The following is a 20546-nucleotide window of genomic DNA, read 5'->3' on the forward strand; positions in this document are numbered from 1 at the left end:
GGTTGGTTTCCAAAACTATTGGCCAATGATCCGATGTCCTTCTAGGAAGAGCTTCTTGAAGGCTTTGAGGAAAGTAATGCTCCCACTCATTTGAGTACATAAATCGGTCCAATCTTTTACACACGGGAAACTCTTGCATGTTTGACCAAGTGAATGGTGCATTCCGTAAAGGTGGATCAAACAATTCACATTCTCTTGTAAAACCATCAAAGTCCTTCATGCTTGAAGTTAGACTATATCCACCCAATTTTTCTGAGCTTCTCCTTATGACATTAAAATGACCGCTTGCACACCATAATGGAAAAGATAGACCAAAAATGTCTAACAACTCCACCCAAAAATCCTTCCTAAGTAAGGGACTGTTAGGGCCATAAATTGCGGATAACCAAAGAGGTCCATAACCATCCAAAGCAAACTTGACTGAGACCGAAAAGGATCCTATCACCACCTCCTCACTGCGCAATTTATTAGAGTCCCAAATAATCAAAATCCCACCTGAAACCCTGCACGCTTGAAGAGCAACCCATTCCTTATTTTTGACTGACCAAACACTACCCACAAATCTTCTATCACACTCCACCTTTTTTGTTTCCTAGATCATCACTACATTCAGATTCTCTAACCTCACAAAATCTTTAACCACCCTTCGCTTTTTCCTTGATCCCAAACCCCTGGTATTCCAACTAATTATTTTCATGGAAAAACAACACAGACCCTAAACCCCCAACCAGTTCCAATAGGTCTCACAAACTTGTAAAGTGTCTGCTCTTCCTTCTAGAATATACCTTAATATCCAGAGAGCTTAAAACCTCATGCACTTTAGCCATTTTCTTGGGAGACAGGCCTTCAATTTGGAAATCGCCTGATGGGGAGTCCACAACATCACCCTGGCTAACTGTAACCAGGTTGGGCACCTCACTGGGCAAATTGGGTTTAGTCTTAATGGGGTTGAAACTCTCAGGTAGCTGGTTTGAACAAGTAGACTTGGACCCCACCACAACATGGTTAGGATTGCCAACATAGTTTTGACATAAAGTACCCACATTGTCTTTTTTGGAAAAAATTTCAGAAAATACTCAATTTTCCATAGGAAATTGAGACTGAATGACTGAACTAGGGAGATCGGTAGCAGAAGGGCTCAGAAATGGAAGTGCCAACCTAGAAGAAGTGGGAAAAGAAGACAAGGGTGACTAAGAAAGTGAGGACGAGTTTACCTCCAAGTTTTCCGCTACTGACAATCCACAATTCCCCAAAAAGTTGAGCCCTTTACCTCTGATTTCTGGATTAGAAGGCAAGAACGTGACTGAAGAACCACGAAGATCGGACCCCACTCGGCCCAAGAATCCTTCTCTGTCTTCTTCACAAAAAGGTTTGCGCATCTGCAGGTCATGCCCAACCTCTTCGTCTCTAGATGACGAAGCCCCTTCCCTCGAACATCGAATCCTTGGCGATCGGTAAAAGAAGATAGGACTCGCATTGAATCCTCATTCCCACTTAGCTTTTTCCCTGAAAGCCTCCTCCTTTGGAAGTTCTTCGCTATCTGACAAAGGTTTCCTGAGCAAAAGAGGCTCGCTGTGACTTCGAGAACCTTGTCGGCGATCGGAGCTTGGAGGAAATAGGGTAGTCCACAACTTCTTTGAACCAAACTTCACTTCCTTCTTCACGGAACCTCTCGTCTGAACATCATGATCGTTTGAAACTCCTTTCCCCTTTCCCCCTACAGCGGCTTCTTCTCTTCGTGATAGAACCTGCTTTTCAGAGGGCTTCTTTTCTCCTTCTCCTTGGCCCAACCTCAACGAGCCTTCTAAGTTACAACCCATTTTTGCAACATTTAGTGGGCTGAAATTGGGGAGAGATTGGGCCTCTCTCTCAAAGGCCTGACCCTTCTCGTCTGAGAAGGCCTCGTCCTCGCCGGCCGTAGCTACGCCTGCCATCTCTGTCCCAATACGCCCGAAGTTCAGTTTTTTTGAATTCAAACTGAACCAGTTGTTCCCCATAGCCTGACCCCTCTTAGCACGTGTCCCCACTGGAAGAACATCAGGCTGACCTCCTTTCTTCTTTCTTCTTCTTTCTGCCAACTTCCCCAACACGAAAACTACCGCCAGCCGTTGATCTAACTCTCTCCTCCCACCTTCCACCACCTGTCCCTGAGTGAGATTCAACAACCACCCGAGTCGACTCACCCATTGCTCTGCCTTTCCTGACCTCTTCATCTCCGACCACCGCGACAGAAATAGTGAACACCCAATCCCCGTCTATCACCTCAATCAAAGCTGGGAGAACTGACCGATCCTTCATTGCAATTCTTATCCTTGCCTTGCTAAGATCAAACAATTTCAACGTTTGCCAATCAATTTCAGTCACCTTCCCCCACTGCTCCACTATTTTCTTCAGATGTACCTCAGACCAGAGATGAAATGGCACACCCCGTAGCTCAATCCAACCTCCTCTGAACTTCCCCTCAACTTCCGAATTTTCCTTTGGCAACCACCTTCTTAACTAAATTGAATTCCCTCCCTCAATCTTAATAAACCTTAAATCTTGGAGAAAGAGAGCTTCCTCTATCGTTTCTATAAAAAAACTCCTTTTCCGCCTGAGAAGGGCACTATTGTAGCCACTCCTTTCTTCCCTAAGCTTCTCGCCACAGCTCGGCCAACCTCAACCCATTTAACGCTATCTGCATTGCATTCACACACCATGGCACGCGCCCATCTCCCAAAAGGAACAAGTCCACCTCTCCTTGGTCCTTCATCTCTGACTACTTTCGCAAAAGACCGGTACAGAGGACCCACGTGATTGTGGATAACCCTTTCCACTCTGTATTGTCTTCTTTTTTCAAATGCATTAGACGGGGGGACCACCGACATTGAAGACAATGCGCTTTTTAGATTCTCCCATCCTCTGCCCTTCTCGCCCTCAGGAATAACCAGAAAAATTGGTTTTATGTTGGTAGCGAACTCCAAAATCCTTATGAACCTTTTGTGGTTGTTGAAGCATACTTTCAACAAATGGACGCAAACTTTTCCCCTGAACTTTCTATTGAACCCCAAGTGACTCTTCATTTCGATGGCTTTCGTTAAGTATTCGATCAACCACCTTACTTCTTCCTTTTCAAATCCTAAGACATAAACAAAGCCTCTGTTGTGCTCTGTGATCGAACACCAATTTCCTCCGTGCTCGCCTTCCAACCTAACCAAGAAGGTCTTCCTCTCCACAGAGACCTTCAACGTCCTTACCATACTTTTTCTGTGGTTCTCTAATGTGAAAATCAAACCACCTTGTCTCGTGCGCTCTCTTTTTGGTGTTTCTTAATTCATGCTTTTGTTATCTATCAAAAAAAAAAAAAAAAAAGAAAAAGAAAAATGAAGCAATTTTCTTGGTCTAAACAAATATATTAAACCTTATCATCAACATATAAATTACATAAAAAGTTTACCGACTTCACTAGACCTTATTACCATTATATATATTTAGGATACCCGAACTCTTCAACTTCACCCTAACTTCACCGTACCAATACAATATGAAAAGGTTGTAGGTGTGGGATCCTTGTTGAACACTCTTATTTTGCTTTGAATATTGAATATTTTGATTTTTTTCCCCCCTTTTTAATAGGCAATGAACAAGGAAAGAAAGTTTTTTCCCTATGAAGAGTGATATTTTTTGCTTCTAAGTGAGTGTTTTTTCTTTAGCATGCTATATCTAAGTACCATTCAAGATCAGTTTTTAAAAGGGTCTACATCTCCAAAAATTTGGTATGTTAAGGATCAGGCACCTAAACACATACCCTTGTCCAATGCCCATACCCAAACCCACATAACATAACATATACTACATTGCTGAACCAAATAGGTACCAGAAACCAAATATGTTCAGAAGATAAATGGTGGTAAAATTGACATGTATTTCTTCATTATGAAAATCTATATTGTCTGTCAAGTGGAGAATTGGTCGTTCAATCTTTAAAACCATCAATATTGTCAACTGTATCACAATTTATCTACTAAATGCATTCATTATTGTTGGGTTGGCTCTCTTTGTCCTACAATATGCAATTGGTTACTTGGTTGGATTTAACCCTTTGTGACACATGATTTGCTCTTATCTGCTGCTTAAGTGTGTCTCATAATCCCTTATCTTGTCCTTATTATTCGACTAAATTCTCATGTCAACATGGGACACTAGTTTTCTATTGTAGACCCTTAGAAACTCACATGGCATGCCATTGCATTGCAATTCCTTATAGAATAATTTCAATGGATCAATGGATCAAATTACAATCAAGATAATGTAGATCAATCAACTGAGCATTAAATAATATATAGTCCATGAATGCTACTTGAAAATGACCTCTTCTACTCGGTAGCGAATTTGCTCCCATTGGACCATCATGCTTAGGCCAAAGTGTGTTTTCTGTTCCGTATCAGTGTCTCTATGTGATAAAATTGCTACTTTTATTAAGCATGTTGGATCAATTCTTTACTTGGATAACACTTGTTTAAATTGTATGGTGTTACCATGTTTTTGTGCATGTACTCTCCTGAAAAAATAAAAGCAAGATTATTTATTTATTACTGGAGTGTTCCCTGATGACACATGTACTTTTTATTTTCTTTTTAAATCAAATTGTTTTCCAGTGCTTGGTGTATAAAATTTGTCGATGAGTCAATGACATTGTTCTAATGAGCAATAGAGCAACATTGAATAATGCACCTGTGGACTCGCATTTCTCACATGCGTTCCCACTCAATTGGCGAGACTCGCTTTTTAATGGTGAAAAATTAGTTTTAGAAAAGTTGGAGTCGTCACTTATTTTTATTATTTTTTTAAGGGAAAATAAAATAAGAAACTAAAACCCTAAGAAAAATGACTCCTTGAATTTGGAAAAGCAAGTCTTCGAAAAGCCCGAGTCTTGATTTAAGGATCAGGTTACCTATTGGGAAGGTACCTGAAAGAGGTAACACCCCTCTAAAGCCCTAAATAGGTCTCTATTAGCTAAGTTGAGGAAATGTGACAATTAATCAATTGATTATGGATACCTAGGTAGGTTAAGGTAATTTCGAAACTAGCATGCTAAATAACAAATCAAATCATAATCATAAAGGAGAGTTAGGGTGTGTACCTTGACTGCTTTTTAAGCGCTATCACAAGACATCGAAGTTAGTTCAGGAATATTGGCACATTTTTATAAAAAATAATCAAACAATGCATCATGGCAATCAAGGACAACATCAATCATAGATATAGCTCAAATGTCCTACATATTCATGGATTTTGGAAAATGGGTGATAGAGACCGTCCTTGGGTGGCTTGCTAAACGCTTCAATGGGAAACAAGGTTAGCTCAATAACAGTTGTAAAACAATCTCATGCATCACAAAGAGGATCAATATCAATCAAATATCAAACAAACAGCTCACTTGAATCAATATCAAAGGTGTCATGGATGTTGGGCCCCCCACCAAGACCTAAATTACTTCTGCATGAGTTGGTTCAATGAATTCCATTATTTGGAACCATGAAGTTTGTTCATGCTTGTTGGAAAAAACGAGTAAACCGTGAAAATTAGTTGAAAATAGTGAAAATGCATGGTGGAAGGGAAATGGCAGCAAAGAGTTTGTTAAAAATCTGGATTTTATGCCTAGAAGAAGTCTAAAAGGGATTTTTTAGAGCTGGAATTATTCAGTTGAAAATAGATTTGAAAAATCAATTCAAAACAGTAAAATCCCAATCAAAGAAACAAATAAAGGAAGAAGTATGCACCAAGATGACCACGATGGAGTGAGGTTCGGGGTAGGTAGGCATGTACATTTCTGAATCAAGTTCCTTGTGCTACTGCTCATTCTCCAAGAGCCTGTAAGTCGCTTCATACGTATCTCCATGCAGCAAATGAGTGTTCCAGTTTTCTGGTTTTCCAGCTCTCAACCCTATATGCACTCCAACTCAAGATTCCCCTCCCTGCACCTTAATCTCTATCTCTGCTGAATCCCAATAACAGAAACATTCTTCACAAAAATGAACCTGACGGTCTCTTCTTCCGAGAACTCAAGTTTTTGATTGTGTCTAATAATCTTCCGGAGCAAATCCTCATAGCTAGCATCAGTTCCCGCCTTTGGGATGCAATTTGTGTCATTGTCCTTGGCAAAACCCATTGTGAAGACGAACAATCTTGTAGTACGGAGGCAAATGCAAGTTCATTATCCCTGATTCACCTTGAGGGCCAAGTATAATAGAGTCATCATCTAAGAGTCCACACGGCAGTGGAAATGACAGAAAGTTGCTGTCATAGGATTGCCTATCCTTTAATGGAGCATCTCGAGCGTATACCCGCGAATCTGAGGAGAGGAAAAATCCCAGAAACCATCCAGTAATACATACAGTCCCCAGAAAAGGGTATCTCGAGATTTAAGGTCTTTATCTGGTAGTAGAACGCATCAATCAAAAGGTTTAGAACAGAAACATGTGCTAGGAAACGCCACTCCATTGGTCTCAAAACGATGGGTTGTCTGATAGTAGAGCATAAACTTTGAGTGGCCACTTTCAGAGTGTAGGATCATTATATCTCTAATTGAAACAGTTCATAGTTTTGCTCCAACTTGATTGAGATGTTCCAAATGAAGATTTGGAAAATGTCCAGTAGCTTCTGTAACCTGACAAATCCTATTAATGGATTCAACCTCACATTTGAAGTCTTTTTATTCCCAATTTTTCGACATCGTCTAAGATTTGTTTTGACAATTCACCTGGGGTTTCTTGAGAATATATATATTAATTCTTCATATCAATCAGATATTCAATGAGTCTGCTTCTGTATCCCCCTCCTCCGAATCTTGTGGCCTCGATTTTGGGCTATCCGGAATCACCCAGAACCTCCTTTGCAACCCCATTTAGTGGCCTTTGTAGCTTGCTGCCTCTAATTACATTAGCTTTAGTTTCGATACACTAGAAAAAGGTCCAAAATGAATCCGCATGTGCACCCCTGAGAGGTTCAAAGATGACCCCATCTGCCACTTCAAGCCTGCAGAATTCTCGTACAGTATCTGCTGCTTCTCAACTGCAATGAGAGGAGATATTATCCCAAGTAGACACTTCCAGCTTCAAAACTGCAATTTTCTTAATCAGATTCTCAGCAGGCTTGGGCACTAAGCTTGCGTTTTTGGTATCATCTTCATAGGTTCTCCCTGCTTTTTACTGTCATATAACGATCCCATGCTTGGCTTGCTCTGTATGCTCCCTCCCGTTTCTGTTCTGGGGATTTTTTATGTGAGTGAAACTTTGTTCAATTCTGCCAGAAATTCGAATCCAAATTACACCAATGAGCTTCCATGCTTTCGTCAAACAATATGTCGCTCAACTCCAAATCACTGTGGGGCATTTGTGGGGTAGCAGTCATGGTGAAGATAGCAAAGTTTCCTTGCAATTCCAATCACAATTTTATGCCTGGCTGCCCAGTGCCTTTTCGTTCTGATTTTCTCAGCTAAATTCCCTTTTACAGAAGCTCCCTTAAAAGGAGTGGGGGAGGATCCATTTCTTCAAAGAAAGATCCAGCAGGAATTATTTTCTTCACATTAAATCTTACTGTTGTCAACAATGTGCTGGCCAATGATAACATGATCACTTGAAAGCATGGGGATATATTAGCTTGGCTTTGACCCATTAAACTATGCTTGCGGATAACTCCAGGAGCTGTGACTCTATACGGGCCATTGAGTCCTATAGAGTTAGGAAAACCAAATCTGATGCCATTGGAACACTACATCCAGTTCCTCCAGTTCAGGGAGTAGTAGGTGGAAGATCCTTTTTGAAATTTATCTCCAACTGTCTATCATATAACTCACGTACAGGATCTCCGAATTTCTCACTGGTTCCTGCAGTGAGCGGGTCACCCAACCAGGCACACCCATTGGGTCAATAAGCAATTCTACCTGGATGAAGAAGAGAAAGTAAAGTGGCCCAATGAGAGCTTTGCTTTGAGTTGATTCGTCTCTTCCAAATTTTGAAGAACTTTTGGACAAGCAGAAGTAACATTTTCCCTTGGAATAGATGTTCTGCCAGCATGAAAGTTCCATATAAACCTAGAAACATTACTCATATTCAAGATAAAGTGTGGCAGAAGGCTTCCCCAAAAGAACGTCTGACATAGTTGCTAGGATAGTTTGTGCAGGGTGCAGTACAATTCTTCACCAGCTCACAAGATAGACCTGGATCACAGTTCAATAGACAACCCAAAACTGCTTCAACTAGAGAGGCATTCACATTGGTAGCGCTTAGAGCTGAAGTGCTTAAGTCGTTGTCATCAGAAGGTTCATTAACTGAAGAGTTCCTAATAGATCTTGGCCAGAAGGAATAAATTCGGTCCCCAAAAGCCTTCAGGGCCAGATTAACAACCTACAGTTGGCTCAATAGTAGGACTTGAAGGTTCTCGTCTTAATTTTTCAATTTCCAACACCATTTCAATGTAGGAATCACGAACACTAGACAACAGTTCTCTGTTCCAAGCTTCAATTAACAAATTTTCAGCATCAGGTCATGCCTCAACTGCAGCTCCTTTATCCTGGCTTTTAAAAAGATAACGACCTCCATTGTGACGGACAAGGACACATCCAAGAACAGTGATAGGCATGTTTATGTCACTGGACATAGGAAGAGGACACAAAATGGAGTTTGAGGGAAAGGGATTAAACCCTTCTGGTAGCCAGTAGGACTGTGCCATCGATCAACATCAGGACTCAATAAGATTGGCGTGACAGCAAAGCGGAGTCTGAATTTGGTTGCACCAAGCTACAGGACACCCACAACAATAGATCCATCTACACACACAAGGAATTGGCCTCCCAGAGAGATTGTCTTCAATGCTGATCTGGTGGGGGAATAAGCTGTTAGTTTCCTTTCTGAAGTTGCAACTACCATTCTCAGGAAACTGGAAATTCCACCAGCTTTTCTGAATTTTTATTTGCATTCGAAAAGTAGGAGCTTGTTCAATACAAAAGTTCCAAGAGAACATTCTGGCAATAGCTTGTTTTAGGATCAATTTCAACTCGCTGCTGTTTGATGGGGATGTGCAAAGATCCAGATGCAAAACTGGATGCTGTTGTTATGGCACTGAAAACAGAACAAGTCTAGTTCAATATCCTGCTGTTTCCTAGAGCTGACGGTTGATTTATAGAATCATTTTGCTTGGTATCTCTCAACTGCTGAAATTGCTACTGCCTCTGAACTTGGCGAGGTTGAAATGGAACTGGTTCCAATGACCAAAACACGGAGGTATCTTGACTTATTTTTTTTTAGGAGTGCAATCTGGGGATGTGACTGTTGGTTTTAGGTGCCTTTTGCTTCTATTCCACATTCTGAGAACTTTCTTCCACATCAAATGCTGATAAGACATGAAGCTGCACTGAGACTTTTGATTTATGATTGACAGGGGAAGGTTGCACCACATTTGATATTGGAAAATACGGTTCATCTGGGATCGATGAAGTGGCCTTCAACTTCTGGTCTTCCATATTGCTCTGTTTCCCAAACATCATTTGAAGTTACTTTGCCTGTTCTTCAATCTCCAGCCACGAATTGCGCTGAACCTCAAGTTGTTTGTGGAGCTCCCAGGAACTCCATTCTTTCATCAGAAACTAAGCCTTCATCATAGGGTAAATGCTGTTGAAGCAATTAAATTCCCCCAACTAAAATATTCAGCATTCTGGAACTATTTGGCAGTGCATCTTCCAGCTGTAGGAAACATAGGTGATCAGAGGCCTTATTAGCCATAAAAAGCAGTAGACTGACCGAACCATCCCATGTCCATGTGAGCAGTTCACCAGAACAGGATTATAGAAATCTGGCCTTCCAAAACGTCTTTGCCATCATTCCCGAGTTCTGTGTGCAATAGGGCTGAATGGTATTGAACAAAAACACTTTGAAGATCATGGTGCTGGAGGCAGCTTTTTCAATCGATTATCTCTCTTACGTACTGGCATTCCAATAAATTCATGTATCAGTTGTAGAACAAGGTGAAAATTATGATTCCATCCTCTTAGAAAGCTGCTGATGCTCCCAGAGGTATGACTTGGTTGACAGGAAATGGGAGAGGAGCTGAAACATTTCTACACGTCTGTATCCTGGCACCATGTTTCTTGAATTTGTAGCTTGTTTGTCATCCTTTGGTTAGCATCTTTGCCTTTCCATTGCTCCATTTTCAGTGCTGAAATTTTATTAAATCTACCGTGAACAACTGTTTTGGTGAAGGACATCTTCTCAATCAAAGCGAAAGGCTATGAGACGGTGCTAATGGCAGTGTATGCAAACTGGAGGCCAACTAGAATAGCTCCACATGAACTCTTCCATTGCTTTTGTGATGGGAGATCTTTCAGGGTCTTGCAGAACACATCTTTATCTACATCCCCATTTATGTAAAACAATTCATAGCCATAGGAATTCAAATAGGCGACATGATCAGTACCGCAAATTTTTGACCATATTCCCAAGTCAGAGGCAAGGGTTCTTGGCAATTGCGCTAACAGCAAAGACTGAACACAACTGCAGCCATTCTCAAGAAGATAATGCTACTAAATTCCATCTTTGAAAACTAAAATACAGTGCAAGCATCTCTAGATCTGCTAAGTTGCGTAGGGCCAAACTAAGTCAAGAGAACACCAGAAACATGAAATTACGACTTCACGAGGGTTCACCAATATAGTCAATTTTGATCAAATTGATGGAGAGCTACCCAGATAGTAAAAGAACTGAACGTTCAAAAGCCCACTGATATTTGAGATCAAGTATTTTTGAAGTGCTCTAAACATGCTGAATTCAATTTCTTGCCACCACTGCAATATTCAATCAAAGTCTCCAAGGCCCACAGTACCAAATTAACAGAAGAGAAACCCAGATAGGAAAACAACTGAAGGTTCAAAACTTACCAATATTTGAATACCGGCTTCAAAGTGGTTTAAACAGCGACCGTACCAAGAAGGATCTCTTCTTGAGGAGTATTGCTTCTTCTAGTCTGTCATGTTCTCTCTCAAGCCTCCCAAAAGGATTGGTGATCGCTTCCTTTTTTTCTCTGTTGTTTATTTTTTTTCCCTCTGTTGTTTTTTTTTTTTTAGATCCTCCCTTTTTCATGTATATATATCAGCCTCCAGAAACCCAATATGTTGAAAGAAAATCCTCCTTCCTTTCTTCCTTTTTGTGTCCTTCTCCTTTTGGAAAGTTTACTCTCTGCCTGATGTAGAATCTCCTTTTTCCATATGTATGTAGCCACATTGATCCCCTTTTCCCTCCAAAAATATTTTGCTTGCCTTCTTTGAGTGCACGTGCCTTTGTGAGAGTTGATTAGCAACCCCAATTCTCTTATAAGACAATAAAAACAAAAATAAAAAATAATACCAAGTAAAAGAGTTAGAGATCTTGCAATATATAAAAAGAATAAAATAAAATAAAATGGTCAATCCCATGCAGTTTTTCTAAAAAAAAAAAAGATAAGCAAATGTGTAAATAAATAAACAAATAAATAAATATTAAGTACATGCAAATTATACAAACTGTGAAGGCCATGCGGGCTATGCAAGTCATGTGACTATGCGAATCATGCAAGAAAAGAATGAGTCTAAAAGTGTATAAGTGACTTAGGGTGAACTAAGTGGAATTTGACTAAAATGCACCTAAGAAAAGCCTAATCTAAACTTGTAGGGCGGCCAAGGTCACAACAAGGGGCTAGATAAACTCCTTAACCAAAGTCTCCAAGTTGGATCAAACTAGGTAGGTTGCATGAGTAACAATGGGCTGCTAGGGAACCACTGTGAAATACTGAAAGACCATCTAAAGGCACGTGCTAAGAGAAAAAATGGAGGGTCTACAACACCCTTCTTTTTTGTGCTTTAAAGTTATCTAAGAATAGTATTGACAGATATGATGCTGAATTTTTTTCAACTTTGGTGATCAACTTTTCTTGTCATATGTGATCTCCTTCCTCAAAGCAATGTGATTGAATGTTGCTTGTTTTATTTTTCTGATTCACTATCATTATTTTGCTTTACAGATTTTGCATATTTTGTATGAAAAAGACATCTTGCAAGAAGATGCTATTCTCAAATGGGCATCTGAGAAGGAGGGTGCAGAAGAATCAGATAGAGTTTTTGTTAAGCAATCAGAAAAATTCATCCAAGTAAGCATTTTTCCCTTTATTCATGATTTATTCATTATAATTAGTCATGTATGTCATCTTCAAGTCAAGTAAATCTTTTATGATGAGTACACACCCACCCATAAAACATGTGTCTTGGTGTGGGCATGTAAGTGGTATATATAAATTGGAGAGAAAAAGAGGGGATGGAATGGAACAAAGGTAGGAACTGGCAGATCTAGGTTTGATTTGGTTGGAGTTTTAACTGAATTGTTAAAAAAATCACTATTTTGATTTCTTTAAAAATCAATTAAATTTTCCGCATGGAATTTCTAAATGTCTTAACGAAATGAAACATGGAAGTTTACTATTATGATTTCAATTTCATTTTGTTTTGTTTTCGTTTTTGTTTTTGTTTTTTTTTTTAACATCCATGTGTTATAGCTATGATTCTTTTCCAATTAGATAGCCTCTTCTGTACTCCAGAAGATCCATCTTCATGTTGCAAGCAAGGTCATATTTGCAAACTAAATGGTGTGTGAATTTTGGTGCAGTGGCTGAATGAGGCATCCGAGGAAGAAGATTGAACAAAGGCCATATATATGCATGTATACATATATATTCAACATGGCAGATAGATACTTCCATGCAGGATATTCATGTGATCTTGAAAGCACAGTTGTATCTGTGCATCTTCTTTCATATGTATGGCAGGTTGGGGAAAAACATTTTGTCCATCTCTGAATTTTGATGGAGCTTACTATCAACCCTAGAGGAAAAAATGAGTTGTTTTATTGATTACAAGTTTTTGTGATAGGGTTTTTCCTAATCTATGGAAGGCTTATCAAATGTTTTTGAACTCGACATTCGTGTTCTTCCATGTGAGATTTTTAATTTCTCTAAAATTTGACTAGTAAGTGTTGAAACATAATTAAAATTGTGAAATGCATGCCAAACTTGTACTAACTTCTGATCATAAAGTCCTTGAAACAATTAGGGCATTAATGGTCTAGCATCCATTGTCGGATACTGTTACAAGGACTCTTGAAGGCATGCCAAGTATTTGGGTACATATGGGAAGATAGGTGCCTAATCATGGTAAGTAGCATTTGGGACATGTTTAATATTTTGTCTCAATTGTGATTATTTAGTAGCCTTTTTATAAGATGTGATAATGTAATAAATCTTTCAATCCCTTATCCATGATCACCTCAATGCCCGAGGAGTTCATTCTCAACAATTGCTGAGATGCTCGAAGGTTACTATTGAAAAGATAAAGCTAAAATATTTAACTTTTTCTAAATGAAAAAAAGTAACATGTTAGTGTAGACCCCATCGGGAGCATGGTTCCCTTTTTTCTTACCATCCCAAGGATGAGCTGTTTGGGTGGCTAGAAAGGACTGAGGATGACCCGTTTAGGCGGCCAGAGAGGATTGGGTGAGCCGTTTTGGCAACTAGATGGGACGGGAAACAACTGATCAAAAGGCAAAAAGATAAGCTAGGAAGAAGGCAAGGCGATTGGGGAGGGGGGAGGGAATAGAGCAAGAGAGTTTGGGAGGAAAAAGGGGAAACTCCTTTCTGATTTTTGGAAGGAGACACATCTCACTTGAAGCAAAGGTAACACGGATTGGGAGGAGGCTCTTCAGGTGAGGTTTCTGTAATCTCCATATCCTTCATTTCTTTTACACTGTTCTACTCTCATTTTTAGCCGATTCTCGCAGCATTATTTGTTGTTTGGGTATGATTACAAGAGATTCTATGACTCCTTGCCGATTTGGGAATGATTGTAAATTCCAAACTCTTTTGTTTTCCTATGTCTTTTGGCTTCAATCTGATTCAGATGTACATCTCTCTCAAATTTTTGCAAATTTTTTTTTCAACGAATTCTTGATTAAATCTCATCCATCTTTCTCTTATTTTCTTTTCACTTTCTCTTCCTTTTTTTTTTCTTCTGATTCTCTATTCCAACAAGCGATAAACCATTCCCTGCTTCCATGAAGATCTGGGGTTTCTTTCACTTCGTCAACTTCAAATTTGAACATTTTCGCCTCAAATTTCTGATTTTTGATGTTCTTGATTCAATGCGTTGAGCAATAGCGTTGTGGTTCATCTAGGTTGCTTTGGGTGATCGACGCTTGTTTGTTGTCCTTTTTGTGATCTAGGATTATTCTGATTTTGTTATGTGGATGAGAGATTCAGTTTGACTACGATGAATATGGAGATAGTTGGCGATGTGGTGTCTTTGGGCGTCGAATTGTTGCAGCTGGCAGAGGTGTCGCCTTTTGCTCTCAAGCCGAACCCTAGGTTCTCCGAGGAGCTTTTTGATTAGTGGCTTTCGCTTCCTAAGATTAACCTTTTGGGTTGGACGTACACTAGGATTGCATTTTGGCTACTTAGTAGTTAGAGTCAACCTTGCCAATAAAGATGGAGTTGGTTTCTTATGATTCAGTCCTAAGTTGAACTTAATGAGGCTACATTTGATTTCTCTTTTGAATTTAATTAATTGCAATTGTTGAATTTGGAAACGTGTAGCTAATTCTCGAAGAAATTAAAATGGGTATTGATGGAAGTTTTAGATGTTTGGTGGTCACTAGTGGAGACTAATGCATAGGGTTTGCATTTGATAGCAGTGCATGGAGCTAGGTGATAGAAAGTGGGTTGTTTGCCACTGTACTGGAGACGTGTAATTTAGGATCACCACTTTCTTTTATTATTTCTTCTCATTTTGATTATCAAAATAATTTTCTAACATTCCAATTTTCGAAATTTAATCTTTCGAATTCTTTTCTCAAATTTACTTTTTACAAGATTTCATTTTTAAAAAAAATTCAACTTTCCGAAATTCCATTTTTCGAATAATTTTCCCAAACTACCATTCCCAAAAATTTCCTAAAGTTTTCCAAAAATTCCAAAATTCCAAATTTAATGTTTAAAATGCAATCTATTTATTTATTTATTTTAAAAAACTTTTAATGTTAAAAGCTTTATCTCTTTATTTATTTTGTTTATTCTCAAATAACTCTTTAATAAAAAATATCTACTCGGATAATGGTGGTGAATTTGTTGCCTTAAAAAAATATTAAAAATATCTACTCGGATAATGGTGGTGAATTTGTTGCCTTAAAAAAATATTTTTCTATGCATGGCATAAGTCATTACACCACAACTCCTCACACACCACAACAAAATGGTGTATCTGAGCGTCGTCATCATCATTTGGTAGAAACCGGTCTTACCCTTTTGCATGATGCTTCTTTACCTCTCTCATATTGGCCTCATACCTTTTCAATGGCTACTTACCTCATCAACAGACAACCAACCCCTTTCCTACATAACAAATCCCCTTTTGAAGATTTTTTTCATCAGCCCCCCAACTATCTTAAACTTAAAAAATTTGGGTGTCTATGTTTTCCTCTCACCAAGCCCTATAACACACATAAGTTGCAGCCCAAGGCAACACCATGTTTGTTTGTGGGCTATTCCCCAACCTAGAATGCGTATAAATGTCTTGATCCACAAGCCTATAAACTATATTTATCTAGGCACGTTTTGTTTGACAAAAGTCAAACCCATCCTCTCCTCTATTCAGTCGAAACACAGGTACCAGCCATGTCCATTTCGCATGCGACACCTATGCCGCTCACACTTTTGCTACAACCACCGCCAATGCCAACAAGAGGTAACGCCATTTTCGCCTCATCTCCAGGTAACTTCCTCAACTCCTCTTCTGCTCCTTTTCGAGATATGCAATCCCTAAATTCATGCCCTAATTCCTCTCAATCACATGAACACTTGCACTCTAACTCAAATTCACACACCAATCCACTCTCAAAACCCATGGCTGTCCATGATGACCATCACAGTGACCCTCCACTGCCTTCTTCTCACCGCATCCACACCATGACCATCGGTTAATGAATAACTTTCATAAGCCCAAATAGTTCAACTTCGTGACCAAACACCCATTCCTACCAACCATTGAACCAATATGTGTGGGCCAAGTACTTTGTGAACCTCACTGGAGACATGCTATGTCAGATGAGCTTACTGCTCTCATGCGTCATGGCACTTGGGATCTTGTTTCCCCGCCCAAAAATTGTAATTCTATTGGGTGCAAATGGGTATTCCGTGTGAAACGAAACTCAGATGGTTTAATTGACCGCTTCAAAGCGAGGTTTGTCGCTAAAGGATTTAATCAATGAGAAGGGTTAGATTACAAAGAAACCTTCAACCCAGTTGTAAAACCTGCAACCATTAGGACTGTCTTGATAGTGGCTATAATGCAGGGGTGGTCATTAAGACAGTTAGATGTTAACAACGCTTTTTTGCATGGTGACTTGATTGAGACTATGTATATGACATAACCACTAGGATTCAAAGATGTCAACAAGCCAAATCATGTGTGCAAGTTACATAAGGCTATCTATGGCCTTAAACAGGCCTCAAGAGCTTGGTATTCAGCTCTTAAACTGGCAATTATGGGTCTTGGTTTTCAAAATTCCAAAGCTAACTCATCTCTTTTGATCTATTGTCAAAACTCTGTCATATGCTATTTATTAGTATATGTGGATGATTTGGTTATCATTGGCAATAATTTGTGCTTTGTGTCTGAGATTGTTGCACAACTTGGTAATCGGTTTTCCTTAAAGGACATGGGACAACTCAACTTTTTCTTGGGAATGGAAGTTATTTCTACAAAATCTGGGTTTTTTTTTGTCTCTACATAAATATATTCGAGACCTATCGTCCAAAACCAATATGATTGGTGCTAAAGATGTCTCAACCCCATTGTCCACCACCACGTCCCTCAAATTGGTTGATGGTAATTCATCTACCAACAGTACAGAGTTTTGAAATGTCATTGGTGCTCTTCAATACCTGTCCCTCACTAGACCGAAGATCTCATTCTCTGTAAATAAACTTTCTCAGTTTATGCATAAGCCTACGGTGACACATTGGACAGCTGCAAAACAACTTCGTCGCTATTTAAAGCACACTATATTTCATGGACTTCACATTAAAAAAAAAAATCCAACTTTAAACTCATTACATATTCTGATGCTGATTGGGCGGGCAACTATGATGATTGGACCTCCACCTCCGCATGTATCTCATTTCTTGGTGTCAATCCTATCTCCTGGAGTTCAAAGAAGCAAAGGGCAGTGGCACGTTCATCCACTGAAGCATAATATAGCGCCCTTGCCAATGCAGCCTCTAAGACACCATGACTTCTCTCATTATTCAAGGAACTAGGTCTGCCTTTATCTAGACAACCCAAGATGCTCTATGATAATTTGGGTGCAACTCACCTCAGTTTTAATCCAGTCCAACACTCTCGAATGAAACACATTTAGATTGACCTTCATTTTGTCTGAGATATGGTTCAAAGTGGCATTCTAAATGTTCATCATGTTAACACCCAGGACCAGCTGGCTGATCTTCTGACGAAAGGCCTCTCACGCCAAATGACAATAATTTTAAGGGACAAGATTGGCTTAGTCGATGGCAGCTCCATCTTACGGGGGCGTATAATGGAAGCATCCTCAAATCAAGAAAATCCCTTAAATCAAACAACAAAAATGACTGCAGATTTTTAGCCTTCATTCAAGGATGTAACAACCTTTATTTTCCTTGTAACCGATAGCCTTAATTCTAGGAAACTTACTTAGAATAGCTCTTATTAACGTGTATTTATTTTCTTATACAATCTCTTGTAAAAGTGTAATATTTTTCAAACAGAGAAGTAATACATTATTGAGAAATTCTTAAACTTCATCAGCAGACGATCATGGAAGATAGTAAAGAATCTGAAGCTCCACTAATAACATCACCCTTCATTTTAACATGCAGTAGATAATCCAAGGCTCTCTGTGTAACAATCTCACCTGGGATCATTACTAGAATCCTTGGTGGGTATGGGAAAATAAGCTCCTCACAAATCTCTCCAAGGCTATCTCTGACGCTCACTCTTTTTTTTTCTTGCAAAGAAAGCCTCTTTGGGACTTAAGCACATCTTGCTATCAACAAAAGGCGGACGATTGCTATTCTCTACCATCTCTTCCACTCCTTGAATTGGTAAGGAAGCAGCTAATAGATCCTTTATTCCTGACACAAGCCTCTGAGCATGCTCTCTACAAGTTCCAAGGTTAATTGCAAATGTAATGGATCGGGTGTTCACCAGTTTAGAAACAACTCCATAATCCCTGTATTGGATTTCATCTGCTTCATAACCAGATAGACTAAGCTACCGTACACTAATAGTAAGCCATAGGGGATCAATGGCAGGGAAGCTAGAGAACCTCTGACATTCCAAGACTGAAATACTTGGAATTTCTTTTATCAGATTTGTCACTTCAACCACTAATTCCAGGGCTTTACTGAAAATCATTTAAGGGTTTTCACTTAACTGAGCTCTGACAACATCTAATGGTGCTAAGAGCAGATAACTTGGGCTAGTACTTTGAAGTGTTTGAAGACATCTGCAAAGTCTTTCCCTATCTACAAGACTTCCTGACATATGTAACATTGATGATTATGTAAGAGAGCATAGAACTTTGTGAGTTGACTGTACAACAAGATTAGCCCCTTGCTGGAGGGCTGAAGCAGGAAGCTGGGGATGAAAACCCAAATGGGATCCATGAGCCTCATCAACAATCATAGGAATTTTATGAGAATGACAGAGCCAAGAATCTCACTTAAATTGCTGTATATACCATGATATGTGGGGGAAGTGACAAAAACTGTAGCAGCTTTTCGACCCTCCTCCAAGTCCTTGATTGCACACTCTACCTATAATAAGAGCATCTCTCATTATATATGGATATAGTTGAACCAAAAACATAATGGTTGTTACACTATAAATAACAAATGAGGTTGTTGTAACAAATACTCCTTTCATTTGCTTTGTTGTTAAAACTTGTCGACATTATTTGAGGATTTTAAACTATTTCATCCAATCCAAGCATACAAACTTTTATGAGAGTTGTGTTTCAAAGACAAAAAGAAACACATACTTCATCGTGATATTGCATGATTCAGAAAGCAACAACCATGACTAAAGTTATTGCAGACGTACCTATGAAGGAGTGATCCCACCAGCAATATCCCAACTAGAATCATACTTAGGGATGATGTATTTTGGAAGTGCAATAGATAATACCATTGCTGAAATGGTTGATATATGGGAATTTCGAGGGAGATCAAGGAGTCTCTAGGGGAACAAGTATCCATAATCGCAGTTCAGATTTCACAAGTAGTACCCCCAACATGAAACCATGTTTCTGATGACCCAAACAATTTGACTGCCTGTGTTTGTGCATTTAAAATGGCCCATTCAGGAGCAAAGAGGTTGTCGAGCTCCAGAAGCTCTGGTAAGTTGTGAAAGAAAGGTCTTATGCCAATGAGCTGAGTTCATGAAGATGGGGCAGTCGGTTTATTATGCCCGAGGAAGTGGAAAGTTGCAACATCTTGTCCCACTACCCAAGGGAGTGGGGCTACCTTGTGAAGCTATCCCAGAATTGAGAATAACATTTTCCATTGTGACTGTTGATTTGACTCATGGTAGCTTAGCTTTAAAGGCGTATCAACAAAATTTATACCTTAAATACTATTACTAAAGTAGCCAAGCTACTATAGCATAGTGGTTCTAGGATCGTTCACTGGGATGGGTTTTCGCAAACACTAGTGATATTCAAATTAGGAAAATAGGTGATTTTCTTATGGATGTTGGCTTTAAAAGAAGATGTAAATGTTTTAGAAAGATTTAAACTAATCTAAGCTAACATTAAAGACTAAAATGAAAGGGTGTAAAAACAAGTTTCTCAAAGATAGGATAGCTATGCTCTGGCTCTTATGCAAATTGGAAATCTCAGAATAGGCTCCTCGCGTTGGGTTTGAAACTATGGTGATGCTTGCTTCCCGAACCGGTATGGATTTAGCAAATCAAGTTTTAATCCTTTAAAATGGCAAAACAGATGGTAGTGAATTTCATCAATGGTTATTCACCTTAGACTTCCTTTGAATGGCTCGTAAGAGATAACTAATGGTCTAAAGCCAAAAGCTTACCAAATATTGGCAACTCAAAGTCATTCCAGGTGATAAACTCACCTTTCAATGGCCATTGAAATTGGTTCTAACGGATTAATGCAAAACTTGGAATTGAAAACCTCACCTTCCAATAGCTCGTAGGAGATAACTAATGGATAGAAATCCAAAAGCTTATCAAGTATTGGCCGTTGGAAGTTGTCCAAAGGAAATAAAAACCAAACTTTGCATTAATGAACCTTTAATGAAAAACGACTACCTTACCTTCCAGGTGCGATAAATTTCCATGGGATTGCATCCAAGTCATCACATAACATCCATACTTTGAGAAACTAAAAGTTTTAGCCGATCATCCTCTGAGGAAAAGCCCTCAGAGTCTGTTTGGCTAC

At 39.2% G+C, this 20546-nt stretch overlaps 1 protein-coding gene across 1 annotated transcript in view; it reads left to right on the forward strand.

The window, feature by feature from the left end:
* LOC100248224 (uncharacterized) overlaps window positions 1-12980 on the forward strand; it is a 90471-nt gene extending 77491 nt beyond the window's left edge. The window contains exons 14-15 of the mRNA XM_010662961.3: window positions 12031-12156; window positions 12669-12980. Coding sequence (XP_010661263.1) covers window positions 12031-12156; window positions 12669-12701 — 159 coding nt within the window. The 3' untranslated portion in view covers window positions 12702-12980. The remainder of the gene's footprint in view (window positions 1-12030; window positions 12157-12668) is intronic.
* Window positions 12981-20546: the final 7566 nt, after the last annotated feature.

The sequence above is a fragment of the Vitis vinifera genome, chromosome 15 (genome assembly GCF_030704535.1).
Source record: "Vitis vinifera cultivar Pinot Noir 40024 chromosome 15, ASM3070453v1".
Lineage (NCBI taxonomy): Eukaryota > Viridiplantae > Streptophyta > Magnoliopsida > Vitales > Vitaceae > Vitis > Vitis vinifera.